This window comes from Coffea arabica, chromosome 4c, assembly GCF_036785885.1.
Source record: "Coffea arabica cultivar ET-39 chromosome 4c, Coffea Arabica ET-39 HiFi, whole genome shotgun sequence".
Lineage (NCBI taxonomy): Eukaryota > Viridiplantae > Streptophyta > Magnoliopsida > Gentianales > Rubiaceae > Coffea > Coffea arabica.
The window spans coordinates 9,390,749-9,414,567 of record NC_092316.1 but is presented as its reverse complement, the minus strand read 5'-3'; the positions used below and the strand labels follow the sequence as shown (position 1 = coordinate 9,414,567).

Here is a 23,819-nt window from a genome sequence, read left to right as displayed (position 1 = left end):
ATAATTTTGTTACACAATGGCATTCATATGATTTCAACGGTGTGGGATCGTTTTCGAAAAAAAAAAAACGGTGTGGGATAATGTCCTAGTCATGTATATGAATTCAGCCAAAACTATATACACCAAATAACTGCCCCCTGCTCCTTTGCGTACTCCTTTCTCTAGACTCGCTCTAGTTGGCCAGCAAGGAAGGGACTTAAGTCCCTCCTTGGACTGTCATCGATGGGGGTTCAACTTCCATTTACAGTGAAAAAAATTTAAGAATGGTGTCAAAACATCTCTTTAGTCTAGTAAAGTCTGTATACCTGTTAATCCCTAGCACAAGCCTCTTTAGACTCACTATAGTAGTCCGTCTGACAGGCCTTACTGAAATCATTACTTGTCATTCTTCCGTGCTCTAATAATTGCGCTCCTTAGTATAAAAAAATCATTACATTGTTAGTGTATAATTGTCAGTATATAAAAAATTAATTCTAAAGTTATTGATATAAAATTTTGAAGACTGAGATGAATACAACTTAAAAATGTTGACAAGCTTCTGAAAACATAAGAGACAAACTGGTTCGTGTAATTATGATTAAATTTCAGGTAACTCCCATTTTGAGTCATTTTGACTTGCAATGCATATTAATTGTACAATAGCGTGCGTGCCAACAGGCAATAGACAACAAGACCTCCAACCAAAGTGTACAATTCAAAGTCAAACTATTTGGACACGGTCAAATGTCTTTACTTCAGCTGTTCAACATTTCCAGAACTTTAATTAAACTGTTCTGACGAATCACTATAACCAGGATTACAAGCTGTTTTCTGATAATCATAGACGAAAGGAGTACAACTAGCCACGTTGAACAGTTTTGGGAAGGGCCAAAAATGACGACGCTTGAATTAGTAATGGGAAAAAGAAAATGAAGCTGCTAACGGATTTCATCACGAAGCGTCAGCTCTAGTTGACAAAATCCCATGCAAACAAAACGTCAAACACAAATGCATCGTCAAACACAAAGGCCTTTTGTTTTCCTTCCACACTAATTGCCAAATTTCAGTCACCCAGAACACCAGAAATGGGAAGTAAAAAGAGAAAATAAGAAAGTGGCTGGAGGCAGAACAAGAAAGTGGCTACAGGCAAGAAAGTGGTTGGGACAAACTAGGGAAAGGGAAAAGCAGGGAAAATACATTTGTGACGAAAAAGTGACAGAGGGGCAGAGTTGTAGCGGTTTGAAATCTGGAAGGGCTTGACAAAAGTGAATCAAAATTATAAAGTGGAACGTTGGGGCATCTAGAGAAGAGAAAAAGCAGGAAACACCCAGGTAACAAAACAGCAATATTATGACATAACTTTTGAAACTTAACAACGTGATGGAGCGATGTGACTAGTTGTTATTTTTGAACAATGTCGTAAATGAATAGGTTAATTGATGTTTAATAATTTTGTTGGAACAGAATGTTTATTGGTACTGAGTAGTATAAGGTATGTAATTTGGTGGCCAACATTAGGAAGGATAGGTGCGGAAAACTTAGTGCGCCAAATGTTTGCAAAATCGTGTGAATGGCATGTGGAATTGGTCGGGAAATAATATTATAGGGGTACTAGTTATTGCTTTGAACTTATTGTAGATTTTGTTGGCTAGCAATGGCTGTGTTGTTTGTGGTTTGTACATCCTATTCAAGGTGACATACAAAGTGAAAAAAAAAGTATTACAAAGATAGTTCCCTTAAGAATGTATCAGAGTGTTGTATAAGAGACATTTCATATGAATAAATAATGACGCGGAGTACAATTGTTATGCGGCATGAATTAATAAAACATTGAGATTGATAGATGCATTGTGGGCAAAAAGGTTACAAGTTGTTTTAACTAGGCGTGTTGGACAGCAGGTTGGATAACTGTTACATGCAGTGATTCAGCAGTTACAGTAGCAGAACTGATGTGTAAAATTGCATGAATATATTGTGAACTTTATAACTATTGTTTGTTAGTTAACTCATATTTGTATAATCACAAGATAAAGAGAAGAAGAATTCGACTGTTTGGAAGTTGATAGATAGGGCAGCAGACGACAAGCTGAACAAGGTACGAATAATGATTTATATAGTGTTTAATTTGACATACTGAATGTGGAAAAAATGTTACAAGTTTTGCTCCGCTAATGTGATTGGACATGAAGTTGGATACCTGTAACACACAATAACTTTGCAATTACAATATAAGAACTGCTCTGTAAAATACTATAGTACATAATTGTGAAATTGGTACCTCACAATTGATACATAACTCATATGTGTACAGTAGGACAAGAAATAGAAGAAGAAATCGATCCCATGAAATTTGATAAATGAGTGAGAATAGATTGTAAGTGAAATTTGCCCGACAGAATAATTAACTTATTGTTAATTTTAGCAAATATAGTGTGGAACAAAAGTTACAAGTTTTTGAAAGTATTGTTACTGAAATTTGAAAGTGATGTATTATATATGTTATTACTTTGTAATGCATTCAGAATAACCTGAGAAAGCATAATAGAACTGAAGTGCAGTTGTATAACTCTTGGTTCAGATGATAGGAAAAAGATCAAGAACTTCAAGTGGACAAAGGTGGCAGAGATGAATTAGCAGGAAAGTTTGGTGGCAAAGAACTCAAGGCTTCATTTAAATCACTTAAAATGTAAGTGGCTTGTGTTTGTGTCTTACAATTTATATAGCACTCAAAAAGTGAGGTTGGTGATAATTATGTGGCATATTGCAGTGGGACGAAGTCAGGAAAAAGAAGGAAAAAAATGACCATAAACATAGCTGAAGATGAGCAAATGGAGGCAGCAGGAACAAATGAGGTTGCAAAACCACTTCCACCATTGAATCCATGGATGAAGTTCAGGTCGGATTGTAGATAATAGAAAATAGGAATCATTATTTAAATGCACTATTAACTTTGTTTCACTGGACTTTGCGGGCAGGAAAGAGTATCAATGTATGGTTTCGACGAAAGGAGTGAAGGTGATAGAGGTATGCATGAAAATCATAATAAAGAAAGCAATCAATCTACTATTTAGAAAGAAGTACATGAAATATAAGTGAGCAAACAAGAAGTAGATGAGTTTAACGTGGCTGATGACTTTGTGCATTACAGTGCAGTATAATAATATTGCCTGAGCAGCATAAAATCAGTTGTGTAAGGAAGACATTAGGAAGCGAAAAGAGAAGTATTTGAAAGAGAAAAAAGCATATGAGAAAAAAATGACACGTTTTGGAAAGTCGACAATGCAAAATGCACGAGCTATAGCTAAGGTAAACAAATCATTAGTATATGTTAAGCACTTGATGAAAACCATCACCTGACTAATGCATATATGTATAATTTGGTTGTAGAATCATAAGTACACCATACGCTGCTTGCCAAATCAAATGGTCACATTTGTTTCAAGGATTGATGAAACAAAGAAACAACAGATTAGAGACATGGGGTTTAGAGGGCTACTGACATATAGTGTCATTCCATTCCAAGTAGTATAGCAACTTGGCTAGTGGATAACTTTAATCCGACACTAAGCAACTTGTATCTACATGGAGATGGTGTGCTGCCTTTAACAGCAAGAGATATAGGTTTAGTGTTGGGCATCCCAAATGAAGGGCCAGTATCAGTTGAAGATGCTGATACTAGCAAGGTGGGGGGATCTGGGCCAAGACAAAGGACGTACAAATGGAAAGAGCTACCAAATGAGTTGGTGTCCATGAGTCCTGGGAAAGAGTTCAAACGGCTGTTTATTGCATTTGTTTGTGGATGCCTATTGGCTCCAAGCACTAGGATTGAGCACAAAATAAAGTTTTGGAATTGCACGCAAGAAGTTGATAAACTAGCTACTTTGTATTGAGCGGAGTATGTTAGGAATGCGCTATGCAATAAAGTGTTGGAGGTGCAGAAGAAAAGTAAAAAATAGCACCAATATGTTAGGGGATGCATTTTTGTGTTATTGGTAAGAATATTTATCTTTCGCATTGATTGAGAATGGCTTTAATGAATATGGCATGTTTGGATACCTTACACCACTTTGTGAGGGCAGTGTGTGCATAATAATTAGAGTGACATGTGAATACGATGGTTGGGATACCGTGCGTCAAAATGAAAGCGGTAACAATAAGGCAGACAATAATTTTATCTACCAAAGTAATCGAAAAATTTTATATAATATATTGCAGATTCATTATCTTGATCGAATGACAATACTAAAATATAAAGTGTCGAGAACTATTCCAATAGCAAAGGCATGGACAGATGATTTGATCTCGAAGAAGGATGCATTAGAGATTGATAATCTTGACAGCTATGGAAAAGGAAAGCTGGTAAGACTGGTATTATTAACAATACGTTCCGAATAAGTTTGTAATAATTTGAATTCCAATTCATATACATTTAGAGGGTCGCTAATATATTTTGTCGTTGGTTGGACCACATGAATTAGTGGAGACCGAAGTTGGCTCGTCGATGACTGAACTCCCCTATGATCTGGTTGGGGCGATGATGGAAAGCGGCTATGCCGATGTAGGCGTAAGTGACTTCAATATTTGGTATACGAAATGTATGCAAACGTATTGTATACTAGTAGGGATCTAATTTGACAATAGCATGGATACTTCGTATAAATATTGAATCTACATATATTCATACAATTAATATGATATGGAAAGAGAATACATGTTGGTTGTGAAATATTACTTGTGTCATAACTCGTTGTTACATGTTGGATTGTATAAAAGAGGTTTGTAGAATTCATTTTTGAAATGTTGTAGGTTGAGCTCTTAGAACTGTATAAAATTGTTGTTATGAGCCAATGGAGGATATTCAAGATTGCAGAAATCATTTCTTCGCATCGGCGGGAAAAATCAGCATGTGATCAGGACGAACCATTGCACACGAGGGAAAAAATAAGGACAAATTTGTGGCAATGCACCGGGATACCGAACGCAAAGAATGATCTAAATATGAATCTGCAGAAGAAGGACATGATGGTGATGAGAACGAGGAAAATGATGAAGAAGATGCGGGTGCCAAAGATCATGATGAAAACCTTCATTGTAATGCTGGTGAAGGAGCTGGTAAAGCAAGAGATGATGCTATGAATGTGAGTAGGCAGCATGGTGGAGAGAACCATAGAAATGGCAAAGGTACAGTGACAAATAACAATGGGCAAATGGATGAAGGCATAGAGCAATTTTCAGGCATTGTGACACCAATGATAACACATAAAAGTGTTGAAAGTAGACGAACAGTTGAAGTAAACAATGATTTATCGGAGGTGGGCAAGGAGCTGCATGCGAACATGGAAGATCAACAACAGCAGGAGCTACATAAGTCTAACAGCATGGAATGTGGTGAAGGTGATTGTGCAGCGGAACAACCGTCACATCCTAGTCCTATTGAAAATCTCGCATTTGATGCATATACTCCGAGAATGCTGCGTTCATATGGGCAACATGGACAAGGTTGGTTCAATATGTTTGTCTATATTTTCAAGCTTAATAAATGAATGTACGATACATAACTGTTTGCCTGAGCATTTAGAGAACTTACTTACATTCAGGCTAACTTTTGATATATACTCTAATTTGGAATTACAAACTGTTTGCTAGTTATTACAAATACGTTAGTCTCAAGTTACATTCACAACACCCTTTTTTACAGTCTCCAATTATAACATAAGCTTTGATACCCTTAATCCCCGTCTTCAATAGTCTTAGGGAAGGAGGTTGAGCAAATGCCTACTCAAGCAATGACAAAGAGCACCATGTTAAGGTCGGCTGAGTATATCCTGCCGGCACATATGACAGTTAGTTTGTATGAGAAAAGGGTTGCTGCCTACGCATAGGACCCAAACAAAAATCCCAAATAAGTTTCTCACCAAGGCTTTAGTCCACCATCAGCATTTCCCATCAGCGAAAATGCTGTGCAGAATTGCTTATTATTAGAACTAATTATTGGTGATCTTATGTTATGCAACGGTAGGGACATACTGGTTCCCATTATAATGGGCACCTTTAGCACCCCTAAATTACATTTAATTTATCATGCGAATATACATAATTATAATAATTACACCACCACATAATTTTCAACATTTTTTAAAATTATCCACATTTTTTCAACAAAATCACATCTAAGACTCTTCTTAACGATTAGGCTTAGGTACTCGTTAGCTAAACCTAATATATATATATATATATATATATATATATATATATATATATATAGTTCTCCACATAGATGTGGATTCCATTATAATATCAAAAAAGAAATTTACATGCAGAGAAAGAAAACCCTCATCTTTCTTTAATTCATTCTCAATTAATGTCTTAAATATCAATCTTTATATTGTACTAATTGAAAATTGAAAAGGTTTGAAGATATAGTATAAATTCACTTAGACCTGCTTGGAATTGAGGATCTTTTGTTAAAAAAATGTTTTTAGAAGTCAAAAACACTTTTAACATGATTGTTGAATTTAGAAGTAGAGTTTTTGGTCAATAAAACACTTTTGGCATAGTTTTAAAATTGGTTCTTTTAGAGCTACTTTTGTGTTCCAAAAATGAAAATTAATTTAAACAATTTTATTATAAATTGTGAACTAATAAAGAGATAAATATGTTTTAGAAATTTAGAATTGTATATTATTAAATGGAAAAAGCACCCAAACCATATAATTAAGCACTTAATAAGTAATTTGATTAAAAACTCTACTAATTATATTTTTTAATAAACTACCGCAATCCCTAACAGATCCATATGGGTAGCATAATCGCTTTTTGAGTCTTGTTTTATTTTATGAAGAATAATATGTGGATTTCTATGTGACCGTTCTTGGCAAATTTCTCAGAATAATGTTAAAATGAAAAAATATCACAAAAGTGGTGTTGGGTTATAATTTAAGGGATCACTGCAAATGGTAAAAGAGGCTTCATTAAAAAATTATTTTAAATTTCATTTGTTTGGCCGAGGAAGTAAAAGGAGGGTTTTTTTTTTTTGGGTGAAAAGGCTTCGGCACACCTCAAATGAGCGGGGAAGCCTTTTTTTTTTTTTTTTTTTTTAATAAAAGGATTGCCACTAATTTGGGGTGTTGCGATCCTTTAATTTTTTTTAATTCCTAAAAAGGAATCACCCAAACCTTAACCTGAAAACCTTAATCCCTAAACCCTGATACGTAAACCTTAGAACCCTAATCCCTAAACCCTAACCCTAAAAGCCTAAAATTTAATTTACCTACAAAAATTGTGCTAATTGCATAAACGGTGATTAATCATCCTATAAAAATTCGTTAAGGTTCTAGTTGAAAATACAAAATTAATTGAAAATAAAATATGCCCAAGTCGTCCATTGTTTTATTTTTTGGTTTTAATTTTAATGCAAATAATGATAAATAAGGTAACATTCAACTCATTTCTAAAATAATTTTATATTATTGCTTGAACTTGTTCTGAACTTAATTAGAGCCAAGTCTTTGTTAGTAATGGATGTCCGAAGTATTAGTTCTTGGTTAGTACCTGAGTTTTTTTTTTTTTTAATTTTCTTGTTTTTGCTACTTGCAGAATATATGTTTTCCTTTCTTCTTGGTTGATTTTCCTTTTTGTGCACATTAATATGCAATCTGCTAACTTGCCTCATATACGGTCAATTGGGAAACATTTTGTTTCTGAGTTGGAAACAAGTAAAAACACTAAATGTTAAAGTAAAGATTTGGAACAGACATTGAATCTCAATATACTTCATGAACCTTTTAGCATTTATAGGTATTGGGATTTCACTCCAAACAGATTACAGGATAGTAGCGTTTCAAGAGCTATTGCTGCACGTCAGATGTGCAGTTTCAAAAATAAATAAATAAATAAATCCTCACAAATTAGATATGCCATTTGAAAGAAAAAATTCAGATCGCTGCAAATTGAATCTGCAGCGATTTTCTAGTCGTATTTGATTAACGGTCCATAAATTTTGCTACAAATTAAATTTGCAACGTTTAAAAAAACAATTCATTCGCCGCAAATTTTGTGTGCGCCAATAGATTTAAAACAATTTTTTTGGCATTTTCAAATCACGATCAACGGTCCATCTGAGGTTAAAATAAAATATTCAGTTGAAAATCTTATTTTAAAAAATTCTTAAGCCATTAAAAAAATTTCAAAAATAAATCAAATTTATTTTGCGCCGATATTAACAGCTGCGACGACCCTTATTTCAGACACAAACCCTTATCAAAAGTTGGATTATGAGTATCAACATTATTCTGGGAAATTTGCTAACCATTCTTATGCAATATAATTCATAAATTTGTAAATTATCATGCACCTAAACACTAATTATTCAAAAGTTGGATACACTACTATTTTCTTTCCCAAATATTAGGGGTGAGCGCGGGTTGGGTACCCATCCCATTCATCATTTGGCTGACCCGATCCGCACCTTGCGGATCAGCCATTTTCTGACCCTTACTCGTCCCAAATATCAGCGGGTATTATAGGGTACCCGCTGAGATAGGGTCGGATCAGCGGGTACCCGTCCTGTCCCATTTATTATTTAATTTTTTAAAAAAAAATAATTTATACCAATTTAATTTTATATTTTACACATTCATCTAAGATTTAATAATTTTTTTTTCTAAAAAAAGGTTTTCCACCAAAAAACAAGCATATGAAGAGAATATAAGATAAAGGAAAAAATTAAAAGAATTCAAAATCAATAAAAATTTAAAATAAGTAGCACAATTTTTAATATATATGTTCCACATTAATTAAACTTTTTTTTATAAAATATAAGATCATGACCTTTACAAATGAATCTTATAAATAAACTATAGTCTCTCATATTTATAATGCAATTTGTTCAATAAAATTATTTATTTAGTTCTAACTTATTATTTTTATAGTGTGTGTATAAAAAAATATATATATATATATATATATATATATATATATATATACGGGGCGGATTGGGTATCCGCGAGTTTTTAATTATGTGATTCTAACCCGCCCTGCATCTTAGCGGATATCCGACCCTCTTTTGATCCGATCAAATAATAAAAATCGAATATTCTAATTTTCGAATTCATCGGATATGACGGGTTTTCGGGTTAGCGGATAATTTTGCCCACCCTGCCAAATATACAAATAGGGAAAAAAAAAAGGAAAACTCTGCTCTCTTGTCTGCTCCCCTGCCCTTGCGTCCCCTTTCTCTTTGAACCCTCCGCTGATGCCTGAAGCTGAAGGGTTCTAAATTTGAGTCTTTTAGTTTCTTTCCATTGTATCTTTTGTTTTTTGGGTTTTTTTCCTGCAGATATAACTAGAAATTCCTCGTCTGTACAGGGTAAAAATTTCGATTCTTTAACAGAATGCAGCTAAGGTTTTCACCTTGATCACCCAAGAAAACTAACTTTTTAGGCTTTTTTTTTTCAACCCCATTTTATCCCTTTTGAGCAGAATGCACGTTTTCTTTCTCTATGTGATTTCTTTGCTGCGTGGGGTAAAAGTTCAAACTTTTCACCTGGGTCCAGAGAAAGTTGAATTTTAAACCCTGAAAGCGAAGTGTTTTGAATTATGTGTCTTTTGGGTTTCTAATTAATTTGATTTTTTAATATGTAGCTGGTAAAATGCCTGCCTTCTGAGTAATTTCTCATCTCTAAGTTTAAAAAATTTAGTCTCTGTCAATGGTGTGGAGTGTTAATTGTTAAACCCTGATGAAGGTAAAGGGTTTTAGGTGGGAACCTTTTAATTTATTTGTTATTTTTAAAATTTTTTTTGGGTTTTTAATCCCCGTTTTCATACTTCATTTTTTTTGGTGGGCTTATTATTGGTATTGTATGTTTTCCCTGTGAATTCTCGGCTGAGTATGGTAATAATTCAATCTTTATTGCTGTGATTTCCTTTCGTTATACTTTTTTGTTCGCTTTACGTGAGAGGTGGGTTTTTTTTTTTTTTTGGGGGGGGGGGGGGTTTAGAACTTAAATTTTGTATCTGGGATTGGTTTATTCACAAGTAGATTTTTGTTAAGTTATGTACTTGCTGGATTATTGTGGCATATCAATTATGTGATCTTCAGTGTGTGTGTGTGTGTGTGTGTGTGTTTGTACGTGTTGTGAGTGCAGAGAACAGGAAAGAGAGATGGTTGTAATGGCGGGAGCATGTGAAGAGTGCATCAGGAATTGTCAGTTGACTCATCGTAACAAGATGGATTTATCACCCAGTGTGACCCGTTTTTTCAAAGTCTTGGTTGGGGATGATTTTTCACAGTTTCTGGTATGTAAATTAATAAGTTTAACAGTTTTGTATGGTCATTCACTTTTTAGCTTTGAATTATCGTGTTTGTTTTTCCAGTTTTGGTGGTCCAAAAATTGAGTTACAAATGATGTTGTATTAGCTCCAAATGGTAAATGTGTTTCTGTCTGCATATGTATTCCCTAATATGGATGAGGGTAGCGCAAATATGGGGGCCTGGGAATGGAAATTCTTTCATGGAGATTGCAGTTTTATGATGAAGCTATGTCTCAAAATTTGGTTTACACTATTGTGCAAACACATTGAATTGTTTTACCATGATACTAGCTAATAATTTGCAAGGTATATGGCATTAAAACAAAGCCAAAAGCATACCAAAGGATATTATTGGGAAGTGGAAAATTGAACCCTTTCTGTTCCATTTTCCTTTCTTAAGTTTGTTTCGTATAATTTTGACTCTTTCAATTTCACAGTTTTATTCATCAGAAGCTTCAGTTTTATTCATCAGAAGCTTTCTTTACGGGTAGAATACCAATTTATAGTATCAATTTGCTTTTAGGTAATTGATTCGATCTGTCTATTATGAATTGTAAAAGCTTATGCCAGTTTAGGTCTCCAGAGCTGACAATGCAATGAAAGTATGGCAGTAACTTTCATTTTACCTTGACATCTTTGAACAAAAAAGTGCTTACTACTTGTTATGGTCTCTAGGCTCTGTCTGGTTGCAGTTTTCATTAGTTTTCACCTTCTTGGTGAACACAAATGAGGAGAGAGACCCCCAAGTTTCTGTAAGGATGAAGGTCTAATTGAGGACTTCTCTTGAGAGCCTCCTATCATTCATAGCCTCAGGGTGTTTGTGCTTATTATGGAAAAACTTTTCTAATGCCCCTTATGGTCCTTAACTGTCTTCCTGTTCCTTGGAGCTTTAACTAAGTCTGATATTATATACACTTAATGGAGCACACTTGAGTATAATCCTTTTTAATGCTAGTTCGTTGTGGATCGTTAAATGGCATCAATGATCATGCATTCTCTAGGCATCTGACAATTTTATAATGTTTATTTAGTTTTTTTATTTAATAATTTATCAAGTTGGATACTGAACTAGTCAGGTCTTTGACCATCTAAGAGAAGATGTTGAGGATTATATCCTGCTGACTGCAATTTTGAAGGCTCTAATTCTAACAAAGTGACTAAGCAGATTGTGTTTTGCTTATATACTCATTCATGTCGTTCCTAAGTATTCAGAACAGGAGTCTAAGATATGGTAATTTATTAACTTTTACTTTTAGTAAAAGGAAGTTTTTGCATTCCTGTATAAGTGCAATTATTTTCTGTATTTTGCTTTTTACCAGGTCTTACAATATCACATTTCTGTAGGCAGCAACACGTGGCATTTTTGGCTAAAAGACTATAAAGCAGTTTCACAATGCTGCATTTGTATTGATCATTTACTAACAACAGTTTTAGGTCCTTTGTTGGTTTTGCAACTTCCTTTTGCTGCTTGCTTTTAGTTGCGCCTTTATTCTCTATTTGGTGGAGAAAAGTCGTTATCATAGCGATGAGACTGCCTAAAACATATGGATGAGATGAAGTGGATGAGTGACTCAAGTTTCAAATGTTTGAACAATAGCGTGTAAACTCCACTAAGAAGATTAAGCGTGAAACATGACAGCAAGAAATTTTCTTGTAGAGGAGATAAGGAAAATGAGAGTTGAGGTTTTGTGCCTCTAGAGTATGTTTCTTAGTTACAGTGAATTATTTGTTTGAGCCTTTTTTCGTTTCCTTGGTAAACTCCGTTATTTGATTTTTATGGACCTGGGTTCAAATCAGGGTCTGTTGTAGAAAGTTTCTTATTATCAGTAACAGACTTACTTACGTTGTGGACCTAAAAGAACATAGGTGCATGTTTCAAATTACTACTTAGTTTAAGCATATGTTTTACCATGTCAGTGTACCTTTTATCTCTTTTACAGTTTTGAATATATATTATTTCACCAGTCTGGCATTTGCAAACTCAAAATATTCTTGAAGATTTCCATTGTTCCTAATATTCGCTACTCTTTGACAGTTATTGCCCCGTAAATTTGCTGATACAGTGATGTATTTGGTTAATCAAGAAACCAAACTTGAGGACTCAAATGGTGTGCAATGGACAGTAACATTGTCGCTTGCTAAGAATTCACTTGCTTTCACTAGGGGTTGGCAGGAGTTTTCATTAGATCATAATTTGCAAGCTGGAGACTTTTTGTTATTCAATTATATCAAGGGAACTCACTTTGTTGTTTATATTTTTGACAAAAGCTGTTGTGAAAGAGCATCTGATAAAATTGGCTTGCCACGTAAAAGAGCTCGAACCAGAGGGAGTATATCCTCTGGGGGTAAACCTTGTGAGAAAATAGATACCAACCCAATCAACAGACAGAATTCGAGCACCTCAGGCGTGTCTGGATCAAACTCCAAAAACAGCCACATCCTACCAACCACCACAAATAGCACTCTAAATGCTGAAGGTGGCAATGGAAATTGGTCCTTCTTGGACAGTTCCTTTGATATGATGATAGACTGGGATGCTGGGCCTGGACTGGCTGCAAGGAGGATGTGTTTGTATGATTTGTCTGAGTTTGAATTGCAGGGAGATAAGGAAGTTGCTGACACTGATAAAGGTATAGATGCAGTACAGAGTACTTCTAGCCACACTCAGACAAGCATGAGATCCCAAGATGAGGCAGATAAAGATCCAACAGGAACCAAGGTTGGAACCAAGGATTTGAAGATAGCTACTTTTACGGAGGAGACTGATATGGGAATGATGGTGAATGAAAAGGACTTGGAAGCCAAGGATGATATGTTGCTTGAACGTGATACTGATAAAGGCATAGATGCAGTACAAGGTACGTCTGACCACACTCAGACAAGCCTGAGATGTCAAAATGGGGCTGATAAAGATCCAACAGGACCCGAGGATTTGAAGTTAGCTACTTTTACAGAGGAGAATGATATTGGCGTGATGGTGAATGATGACGACTTGAAACCTGAGGATGGTATGTTGCTTAAATGTGACACTGATAAAGGTATTGATGCAGTACAAGGTTCTTCTGGCCACTCTCAGACAAGCTTGAGATGTCAAGATGGGGCAGATAAAGATCCAACAGGAGCTGAGGATTTGAAGATAGCTACTATTACAGAGAAGACTGATATTGGCATGATGGTGAATGTCAACAACTTGGAAGCTGAGGATGATATGTTCTCTGAGCGTGACTCTGATAGAGGAATAAATGCAGTACAAGGAACTTCTGACCACGGTATTGGCATGATGGTGAATTATGATGAGTTGAAACCTGAGGATGGTATGTTGCTTAAATGTGACACTGATAAAGGTATTGATGCAGTACAAGGTTCTTCTGACCACTCTCAGACAAGCTTGAGATGTCAAGATGGAGCAGATAAAGATCCTCCAGGAACTGAGGATTTGAAGATAGCTACTTTTACAGAGGAGACAGATATTGGCATGGTGGTGAATGACAACAACTTGGAAGCTAAGGATGATATGTTATCTGAGCATGACTCTGATAGAGGTATAAATGCAGTACAAGGAACTTCTGACCACAGAGAGGTAAGCTTGAGATGTCAAGATGGGGCTGATAAAGATCCAACAAGAACTAAAGATTTGGAAACAGCTACTTTTACAGAGGAGACTGATATTGGCATGCTGGTGAATGACTATAATTTGGGAGGCAAGAATGATATATTACTTGAATGTGAAAAAGTTCCCTTGGCTGACCGCTCTAATAGCCTTCCAACGGTTCTTTGTCCAGAACTTGGCGAAAAAGGTGGTAACATGTCAAATGTGTATATCCAACTCCAGAATGCTGAGAGGAGCAACAAGAAATACGGTTAGCTACTATCTTTTTCTCTCTATTTCTACAAGTATTGTATATGATCTCCATTGAAGTTGTATTCGCTTCGTCTATCTTACCTTAAATATAATCTTGTAACGTGTTAGATGTTGATTGGAGTTCCCCATATGCTGATGAAGGAGCTTGCTTCAGAGACAGTCAAGAGGAATTTGCAGGTATATTCTTATGTCATGGCTCTCTATCCCTTTCAGTGCTTGGTACTAATTTTTTGCTTATTCCTTCCATGTGGACCACTTTTCGCTCTTACTGCTTCCGTGTTGCATAGCTCTGAGGTGCTAACTGATACCCTTTGGCAGTGAGATTCTATGTAAAATATACTTAAGCAGAAGATGAACAGCTGAATGAATGTCCAGAGACCCATGTTTTTTGGCACGTTATTGATTTGTACCTCAATTTTAGGTTCTAACAAACCTTAGGTGCATGTTGATGGTGCCGTATCATTCCCCTCCACACTAAATTGCCAATCCCTTAGTGCTCAAATCACCATTTTTTGGGAAATTGGAGACCTCTTACAGACAGCTTTACCTGATATGCCCTTGCTGCTTGCTGCCCTTTCTCTATCCCTTTTCTTTTTCTTAACAACTGACAGCAAGCATGAACTCCCTCCCTCCCTCTCTCTCTCTCTCTCTCTCTCTCTCCCCCCCCCCCTCTCTCTCTCTCTCTCTCTCATGGCTGCAGTAACAAACCCCAACCTGTTTCTGTCTGTGTCCCATGCTTGTCCACTATCTCTTCCTCTTGTTATTTCTGACCCTTCACTGACTCGGTGCTTTCTCCCCCACCTACGCTTCTCATGGTTGAGATTTGGATTTTACCTGCCATTTCCGTGACCATTTCTGATTGTTATTGCTCAATTTAAGCTCTTCTTTATGCTTTTTGTAAATGGTAAAGTTGAAAGAACAAATTTTTTTGTTTATGATTAAAGTTACTTTTTAACTAAATAAACTGCATATATGCGTTTTAATACAAGTATAAGCCCTATGTGCCGCTTAGATGCATGCGTGTGCATAATAGGATATATATCTGAATCTAGAGCATGACCATTTACAGCCCTACTCCATAAATTGCTGTCATCTTCATATTGGTTTAAGTGTGCTTTGGATAGAATTGTATGTTATAATCTTGTTTTGTTTATTTTTTTTTTTGATACTTTTTTTTTTTTAACTGAATGGAACAATATTGGTTGCTCTGATTGCATTAGTAACACATTGTTTTGTGAACTTCTTGCCAAAGGCTGATGGGTCACAATGTATACAGAATTAATATATACACCCATAAACTACAATATTTACAAGTGACATCTGTGCACATGCTGCTTTGCTACCTGTCAAATAATGCCTCTTATGTGTTTGTAGAACAAGTTTCTTTGCTTCTTATATTGCTTGGTTTTACTCACAGGTGAAACAAAGAAAATGGTGAGAAAAGAACATCCGGATACAAGAGAGGAAGGGGATTCTTCTGCTAAGAGGTTAAGAGGTATGATTTTTTCTTTCACATTTAATTGATTTTCACTAATACCTGGATTGTTCTTTGTGCATGTAAATACTTCTCAGCGCCAATTAACCTTGGCATTAGCAGCTTTCTACTTGATATGTTAGTACCCAAATGCAGGTTTGAAGCCATTGAGCGTAAAGGAGATTGGTAGTTCCTCTCAAGGTCCTTGTGTGTGCAAACCTGTGAAACTTGAGCCAGTTGATTTACTTGATATTCCTTCATCAGTTGCTGAGAGTCTCACTTGCTTGGCAATGATGGATGGCCAACCTTACCTTGTACCTTCTTTCAACACCTTTTGTTCTTAATCTTCTAAGCTTTGATTCATTCCCTGCACAAATTTGTCGTCTTTGTTACATGAGAAGTATTTTCTCTTATTTATTCAATCTCTTTAGACAACTTTTATGCAAATCAGATTGCATCACTTCCGGTCATGCTACCGCCTCCTCCCCTAAATAAATAAAGAGATAAGACAATAATGTCATCATATTTTTTATGGCTTTGGGTATGTATTTGTGTCTTTGTTATGTGTATGAATTGACTTGTTTTCTTGCTTGATGGTAGATTAGGAAATTGTGAGGTAGTACAATAAACTGTAAATGGAATGCAATGATAGTTTTCTAAATGAAGTTGAGATTCAAGAAGACTATTAGGTAATAGTAGAGATAGAGAAGAAACAAGGGGAAAACTATGATCATATCTTTTTCTCGATGAAGAAGCCAAATGGTTCAAATAAGTACATCATATGAGTGCAGCTTGTCAAGTTTGAGCTGAGCTTAGATTGGTTACCTTATCCAGAAACAAGAGTAAAAGGAATTGGTATGTTTTAAGCTTTCATTACATTTGAAACTGGAGGATGTGCAAAAGGAAGAGAATTTGCATTATTCCTTGTCAAAAAGAAATGTGCAAAAAGATTTTAGTTCACACAGCAAAGTACAAACCGTAATATTCTTTTCAACAACTGAGAAGAAGCTTATGACGATGGAAAGGTTATCTAGAGAGATTATAGCCATAGCTTTCAGTGGATGGCACCAAGCAACTGCATCGAAAAAGGATCAAAATAGAGGAAACAAAAGGATTAATAAATTTCATGTGATTAGGTTACTTTGGGATACTTTGTTGCTGCTTTCCCATGACCCTGAAAGCATGACCCAAATTCATGCACAAGGGTCACGGTTTGACCTGGTTGGGTTCTGCGTTAGAAAGATGAAAAGTTTGGAATGTTTGTCAGCAACACAAATGGCTATGGCAAGGGACATGAACAGGGACGTATGTGCTTCATTATCTGCAGTGCATACTATGCAATTCGATATCTTTTGCTTCCAATCTGTCATTTATTAAGGACTTGGGATTAATTAGGACATCAAGAGAACAGATATGTGGTGTTGTTTTGCACACGAGCATGTTTTGTGAATTTAACGTGCTTTTCTTTTCCTTTTCCTTTTTCAAATTCTCTGCCACCTCATGCTTGTGTAGGAGTTACCAGCAAAGTTGCCGGGAATTACATACAGAAAGGGGATGGACAGGAAGTCTGTCTTGCTTCAAGATCAGGGGAAAAGATTTTGGCCAGCTCTCTATTATTACAGATCAGGTTTTCATGTTTTGAGAGGTTGTTGGGATAAGTTTAACAAAGAACATCGCATTCAAGCTGGAGATCATTATATTTTTCAAGCTGAAAATGTATACCGGGGCATATACAAAGTCAGTGTTCTTCACCAGTAAGAGGCGACTAATCCTCATTTTTGCATTAAAAAGTGCTCAGCTTCAGCATGCATGAGCTATTTTGTGGACAGTAGTATGAAGTTACCAGCTGTGACTTCATTGAATCACATTATTAAGTAGCCTAGACTTGGATAACAGAACCCTAATGTAAATAGCTAGTGGAATGTTTACTGATGTCTTGTGTTGCAAAGATCGTCCATATTTTGGAGATGTATGCTTGTTTTGCCTGCTCGCTTCTTGTCCTCCATCAGTTTCTTGGGTGCTAATGATATCATGCGTTACTCGCACTTAACTATTTTGCTAGATATTTACTGGCTTGAGGTTTTATGTTTGGAAAAATTGTTCCTAAAAGTTTGGTTCCTCTTCTATATGCAACTGTGCAACAAGACTGTTGTCTCTGTCTTATAGATTGCAATTTTTATAGAGACTCTTGTCTCTCTATAAGATGGAGACAAGAAGACTGTTGTCTCCAGCTTATCATCTATTGCAAATGAACATCCCTGTTCTGAAGACTGATTAGGGAAACTTTCTAGGATAATACAGATATTTGCTTACAAAGAGACGAGATACACAAGATCTTGTATCTATCCCAACTTGAAGCTGCCGAACGAGGAGGTGGTTGAGCACAAGCAACAGTTGAATTGCTGGTAAAGGGAGCGTACATGTTATCCTAAGATGCTAGGTGATCTGCTTCTCGATGAATGAAGATGTGGGGTCTCTGAATTCTGAAAATTAAGGCAAGAATCCTTGGCAATCTAGCAGATCTGCAAAAATAATGAAAATTATTAAAGAGTTGGCTAGAATTGTGAACCTGAGGTGCTATACTGTTGAGCTAAGTGCTTGAACTTGTCTGACACCCTAAAGCCCAGCCACATCAGTTGTATGGCCAAAAAAGTTAGGGATGATATCAGAAACCTTCCTCACCTAGCGCTATTAAGATTTTAACAATATCACTTACCTCACTTACTTTTGTTGTTTGTTTAACAAAATTTTTAAAAATCCTAAACTACTATTTCACTTGTTAAATATAAATATTTTTAAATCACTTTGTTCACTTAAAGAAAACTATCACCTCAAAACAATCTCTTATAGTACTACCACATCACATGCTATACTCCATAAAAATATAGATTTGAAAAATAAAAATAATATTTGAAAAGAAATACACTTGCATCAATTTTATTATATATGTTCAAAATTGATTTCTTATGAATTTCTATTTTTTTCAACATCTTTTCAGCCCTTACTCAAACAATTAAACTGTACCAATGATTATAAAAGTTAATTTAAAATAAGCAAATAAATCATACCCCATTTTATCACAATCACAAAAAGTAAAAGATAAACAAAATTTAGTTTATTGTAATTTATAAATAAAATATTATAGTCATCCAAAAAATATGAGTAAGAGAGAATGATGGAAAAAAAAAAAAAGAAAGTAACTTTTAAGGGTGGCAATGGGGCGGGGGACCCTTCCCCCACCCCCTGCCCCCGCCCTGCTGCCCACGCGGGTTAAAAAAATTTTGTTATATAATTAAATTTTAGCAAATAATCAAATACTAAAATATCAACACATCACCAAATTATTATTCATTGTAACTTCACAATTAAAACTCATAAAAATAATTAAATAAAAGTTATTTGAATACAATCTAATATGATAAAACAAATATAATTAAAATAATCAAGTTTTCACTTTTGATACAAATACAATCATTAAATTATTATTGTGTTTTTTTTAGAAAAAAGTTTTATTGTATTAAGTGTAGTTAGAAATTTAATATAAATGTATTAATAAATTTAATATAAATAATTAATAATTTTTATTAATAAACATGTATAATTAGTAGTATAATTGATAATATCAATTATATTACGTATATATATATCTTTATGTTTTTTAAACGGGTGGTGGGGCGAGGGATGGGGGGAGTATACCCCCGGCCCTGCCCCGTTTCTAAATGGGAGAAAAAAATTCTCCCCCCGGCCCCGCCCCAACCCCCTCCCCAATAGCCCTCAGTGGGACGGGTGCTCCTGCCCCATTGCCATCCTTAGTGAGTTTCATTTTTTTTTTAATTTCTAAGCTCCATTTACAATTAATAAGGAGGTAAGTGATATTTTTAAAATTTTAGAAATGCTAAGTGATATTAAAAGAAACTCTGAGGGAGGTTTCTGATATTATCCCAAAGAGTTAAATTGCAAAGGAGCCTTGATCATGTGCAATAGTGATACAGTGCAGTGTGTGAACTCCTTCAGGCTACGCAACAAGACTAATCTACCAGATAAAGTGCGTAGTGTCTAGAAAGTAAAGGGTCCATGGACACATGACTTAGACCCTGTTTGGGTTGCGTCATTGTTGATAATAAAGCACATTTAGATATTAAAGGCACTTTGAAGTGGTCGAGGGAACATCATCCCACAAAATTAGAAGAGAAATTTCTGATATTAAAAGCACTTTTAATAAAAGCTCAAATTTGCTGTTTTTAGAGCAACTTTTGTGATTTAAAAAATAAAATATTAAATTTAATTATTTTTATCATATATTATGAACTAAATATATATTTTTTAAAATTTCGAATTACTCATTATCAAATACAATAAGTATTTATTTAACTATGTTTCTAAACAAGCATTTAAGCACTCAATAAGTACTTTTATTAAAAGTCTTATTAGGAAAGTAACTTTCAATAAATCATTGCAATTCCAAACGAGTCCTTAGTTGTGTCCGTTGGAAGTCCATGGCAAAAATCAATAAGGTGGAGGATCAACCATTGCAAAGATACAAATATGAACATTATATTTTAGCTATTTCGGTGATCTTGATGCAATGGATTTATTTATTTTGACAGATAACTTTCTATTGCCCATCTGATACAAATTTAAGTCCACTTGTGTAAATCATTCTGCTAACCATGTAAATCATTCTGCTGTAGGAGATGACACTTTTTGCAAAGTCGATTTTTTTTTTTTTTTTTTCTGTTGTCCTTGGAACGCAAAATAGATAAATAATGAAAAGTATGCAAAAGACACAGAGATTACTAGTTGAAATCCTAATGTCAATCCTTAACTTCTACCCGGACAGAAACATTGAGGACTGAAAAAACAGAAAACTGGAACCAACTTCGATAACCAGACAAAGAAAATGCACAAACACCCTTGAAAGGTCAGTCTATTCTATGATGGATCTAGTACACTGTAGTCTTAAACTCCTGCCTCTACCGATAAAGATTTGTGACCTGTCAAGGTGGTTTGTGCACCAGTTCTGACAATGCATGTCAAATAACTTCAAGATTTTGCTCTGCAGCAGCTGCAGAAACTTGGTTTTGCTCCTTGACCACCATTGTTCTCATCTTGATCAACCACCTGATCCAGCCAACCACATGGTCATACAATCCAAGCACAATATGCAAGCCAACCCCTGCAATAATCCCATTTGATATGGAATATGTAAGAGGCATGAGAAGCATGGTAACAAAGGCTGGCACTGCCTCCTTGATGTTGTTCCAGTCTATATCTTTCACAACTTTCATCATCATCACACCAACCATTACTAGAGATGGACCAACAGCCCATGGTGGTACACTGGTGAATAGAGGTGTAAAAAACAGGGACAATGCAAAGTAAAATCCCACAACCAAAGCTGTTATCCCTGTTCTCCCACCTTCCCTTAGGCCAGCTGATGATTCTATGTATGTTGCAATTGGTGGAACTCCTAGGGCAGAACCAACAATTGTAGAGCCAGCATCAACCATGTAGGCCAAATATTCCCCCTCAAATTCCCCTTCTTCATCAACAAATCCTCCAACCTCTGCCATAGTGTACAATGTACCGGTTGTAGCTAGCACATCAACATATAACAACGTGACTAAAGCTACCCAAACTTCACCCCTATTGAAATTTGTGAAGCTGATGGCCCCAGCCGTGGACTTTATGGTGTGAAAATCCACCACTTTCTTGAAATATTGATAATTTGTGTCACCTTGTGGGGTGTTAGGGAAAAATGTGACAGATGTTCCCCTAATCCATGAAATTAATGTGACAAATAGTATGCCATAAATCATGCTTCCCTTAATCTCCCTCATTAGTCCATAACATGTGATTATGAAGCCAACCGAGCCGAGCCAGAAAGTTGGGCTTCTCATTTTTCCTCCGATACATTTTCCGGTCACCGGATCTGTGCTGGCGCAGGCCGCCGTGGTCACCAATGTGTTCGGATCAGGGCCCACTAAGCCCACACCCTGGTGGGCCTGTAGCCCCACAAAAGCAATAAAAAGACCAATACCAGCGGCACAAGCCAGCCGCACGGGCTGCGGTATGTGCCGAGCCAACCTGGCACGAAGCCCAAAAACAGCTATGGCTAGAAACGCGCAGCCTTCGACCAAGACCACAGCCATAGCAGTCTTGTATGAAATGGATCCAGACCCATGAAAGCCCACCAGTGTATAAGCCAAGTAAGCATTGGGGCCCATACCAGGGGCCAGAGCCAGGGGAAGATTAGCCAATAATCCCATAGCAAAAGATCCAATCATTGATGACAAGGCAGTCGCAACAACGAGATCACTTTTCGCCTTTGCAAGGCAACTTTCATAACCTGCATTAGGCTTCAACATGCAGTCAGGGGTTGCCACCGTTTGGTTCGCCGGAACGGTGCAGTCGGCGACTGTACACGTGGCGCCGGACTCCGAAAGGATGGTGGCGTTGACGCTGATTATATATGCCATGGTAAGAAAAGTTGCAGTGCCAGCTCTAACCTCCTTGGTGAAACAGCTCTTTCTTGCATCCAACTTGAAATACTTGCCAACCCTGCTTTTTGAAACTGACTCATCCAAGCCCTTCAAGATTTTCTTCCATGACTTGCATATTCCTTTGCCTACTGCCCCACAAAGCTCTCCTCCCATGGCTTTCTTGATTATTTTTTTTCTTGTTTCTTGTTTTTTTGGATGCGAGTCTGGGGGTTTACTGTCTATGAGAGTGTGTGCTAAGAAAGCATAAGTTTAAGCATATAAAAAAGGGGGCAAAGAAGGGAAAAAAATGTGATGGGGTGTTGGAGAGAAACAAAGCTTCATGAGGAAAGAATGATGGAGAGAATATATAGAGGAGTTACAAAAAATTAAAGCAAGAAAAGAAGGAAAAAAGAAAGATAAAAAAAAAAAAAAAGAAACAGTTCTTTGGAGGAAAATAATGCTGAATGTTAGTAAAAGCTGGCTTGAATGATTAGAGCACTCCTTGGCTGGTTCTTCAAGGAAAGAGCGCCTTTTTAATTTTGGTTTATCTTAGGCACAAGACATGTCATAATGTTTGAACGCGGGATTAAGCTTTAAAAACTGGTAAACATTTCGTCCACACTATGATCCCACCAGATTTTTTTTTTTTTTTTAATTTGCATCATTAATGTTTAGATATTGAGAGTTTTATTACTAAAATCCTATGAAATTATTAATGAGTTTTATCATTTATGTTGCTAGTGGTATACTAGCTAGGGTTAATTAATGATCCAACATATATAGTATGAGTTTTAAAAGTTGTAAAGCGACTAATCCATCAATGCAAACGAAGGAAAGAAATTTAATCTCTTAAATCAAGAATTGTTACAAAATCATGAGGTTTTATTAGTTGTAGCCAGAATTTTCCCTGTATTTATCTTATCTTGTTTAAGCACAAATTTTTGATCATCATAGCATAGGACTACAAATTAGAAATGTGTTGAAGTCAAAGTTGTAGAGATGCAAAACCCTACAAAATTAATTGTAAGCCATGTTGGTGATTTAACATGTGAACGAGTTGGTATCACATCAATTTCTTTAGATTTGACTTGTTTATATCAGGAGAAACGAATCCTTGCATCCTGACCGGTCATAGGATCCCTTAAGCTCTCAGTTTCAAGGAGCTCCACCAAATGTGACCCTTATTGGTTTCTGGCCAAACCCACCAAATCATGCAGTAATTTTGTCCTCTAATGAATACAAGAGACTGTTTGGCCTAGGTTTGTCACTCAGATGGTTGAGTAACTTCTGTTTCAATCTTTTGCCTTTCCAATACAAACTTTTCCAAGTTTGCCAGATATATGCTTTACTGATAGGATGTTCTGAGAGAGTTACTAATCTGTCGCTTTTTATTTATTCATCATTTGTAACCATTAGCAGCCATGTTTATCATTCATACACTTGAGCGTCCCAAAAAAAAAAAACTTGGTTTACTTACGAATAAGTTTTAAGTGATTGTATCATACACGTTATTAGCATCTCCGCATTGTTGAATAGGTTTTGGATAGTTATATCGTTTGCGTCACCATTTTTAACTTTAAGAATCATAAAATCATTTAGATTTTTGATCTGTCAATGAATCGAATCTAGTTTGATTATAGAATCATATGATATTTTGAGACGATTTATCTACATAAATTTTGCTTTCTTGCTTATAATACTCTTCCACTAA

The 23,819-nt window shown here is 35.8% G+C and overlaps 2 protein-coding genes across 3 annotated transcripts; one reads left to right on the top strand and one right to left on the bottom strand.

Annotated features, from left to right (window-relative positions):
• The first annotated feature begins 9,160 nt into the window (after nucleotides 1–9,160).
• LOC113739839 (uncharacterized) lies at nucleotides 9,161–17,594 on the top strand. Of its 2 annotated transcripts, none has more exons than XM_072045946.1 (7): nucleotides 9,161–9,258; nucleotides 10,125–10,275; nucleotides 12,326–14,150; nucleotides 14,261–14,329; nucleotides 15,570–15,647; nucleotides 15,783–15,940; nucleotides 17,139–17,594. In XM_072045946.1, the coding sequence occupies exons 2-7, from the start codon at nucleotides 10,141–10,143 to the stop codon at nucleotides 17,382–17,384; spliced, it is 2,511 nt and encodes an 836-aa protein (XP_071902047.1). In that variant the 5' UTR covers nucleotides 9,161–9,258; nucleotides 10,125–10,140; the 3' UTR covers nucleotides 17,385–17,594. The 2 variants fall into 2 exon arrangements, with proteins under 2 accessions (XP_071902047.1, XP_071902045.1); XM_072045944.1 differs by having other exon boundaries at nucleotides 9,169–9,382.
• Nucleotides 17,595–20,419: 2,825 nt separating this feature from the next.
• Nucleotides 20,420–22,463, bottom strand: LOC113738572 (adenine/guanine permease AZG2). Its single transcript, XM_027265817.2, has one exon. The coding sequence runs from the start codon at nucleotides 22,280–22,282 to the stop codon at nucleotides 20,660–20,662; it is 1,623 nt and encodes a 540-aa protein (XP_027121618.2). The 5' UTR covers nucleotides 22,283–22,463; the 3' UTR covers nucleotides 20,420–20,659.
• Between the last annotated feature and the right edge of the window lie 1,356 nt (nucleotides 22,464–23,819).

What these genes read in the sequence shown, in the direction of transcription:
- LOC113739839 (XM_072045944.1), top strand. An exon ending in CAGTCAAGAGGAATTTGCAG is followed by an intron (nt 14,330 to 15,569) that starts GTATATTCTTAT and finishes TTTTACTCACAG; the next exon opens with GTGAAACAAAGAAAATGGTG. An exon ending in TTCTGCTAAGAGGTTAAGAG is followed by an intron (nt 15,648 to 15,782) that starts GTATGATTTTTT and finishes ACCCAAATGCAG; the next exon opens with GTTTGAAGCCATTGAGCGTA.
- LOC113738572 (XM_027265817.2), bottom strand. Translation starts at nt 22,282, where the DNA reads ATGGGAGGAGAGCTTTGTGGGGCAGTAGGCAAAGGAATATGCAAGTCA.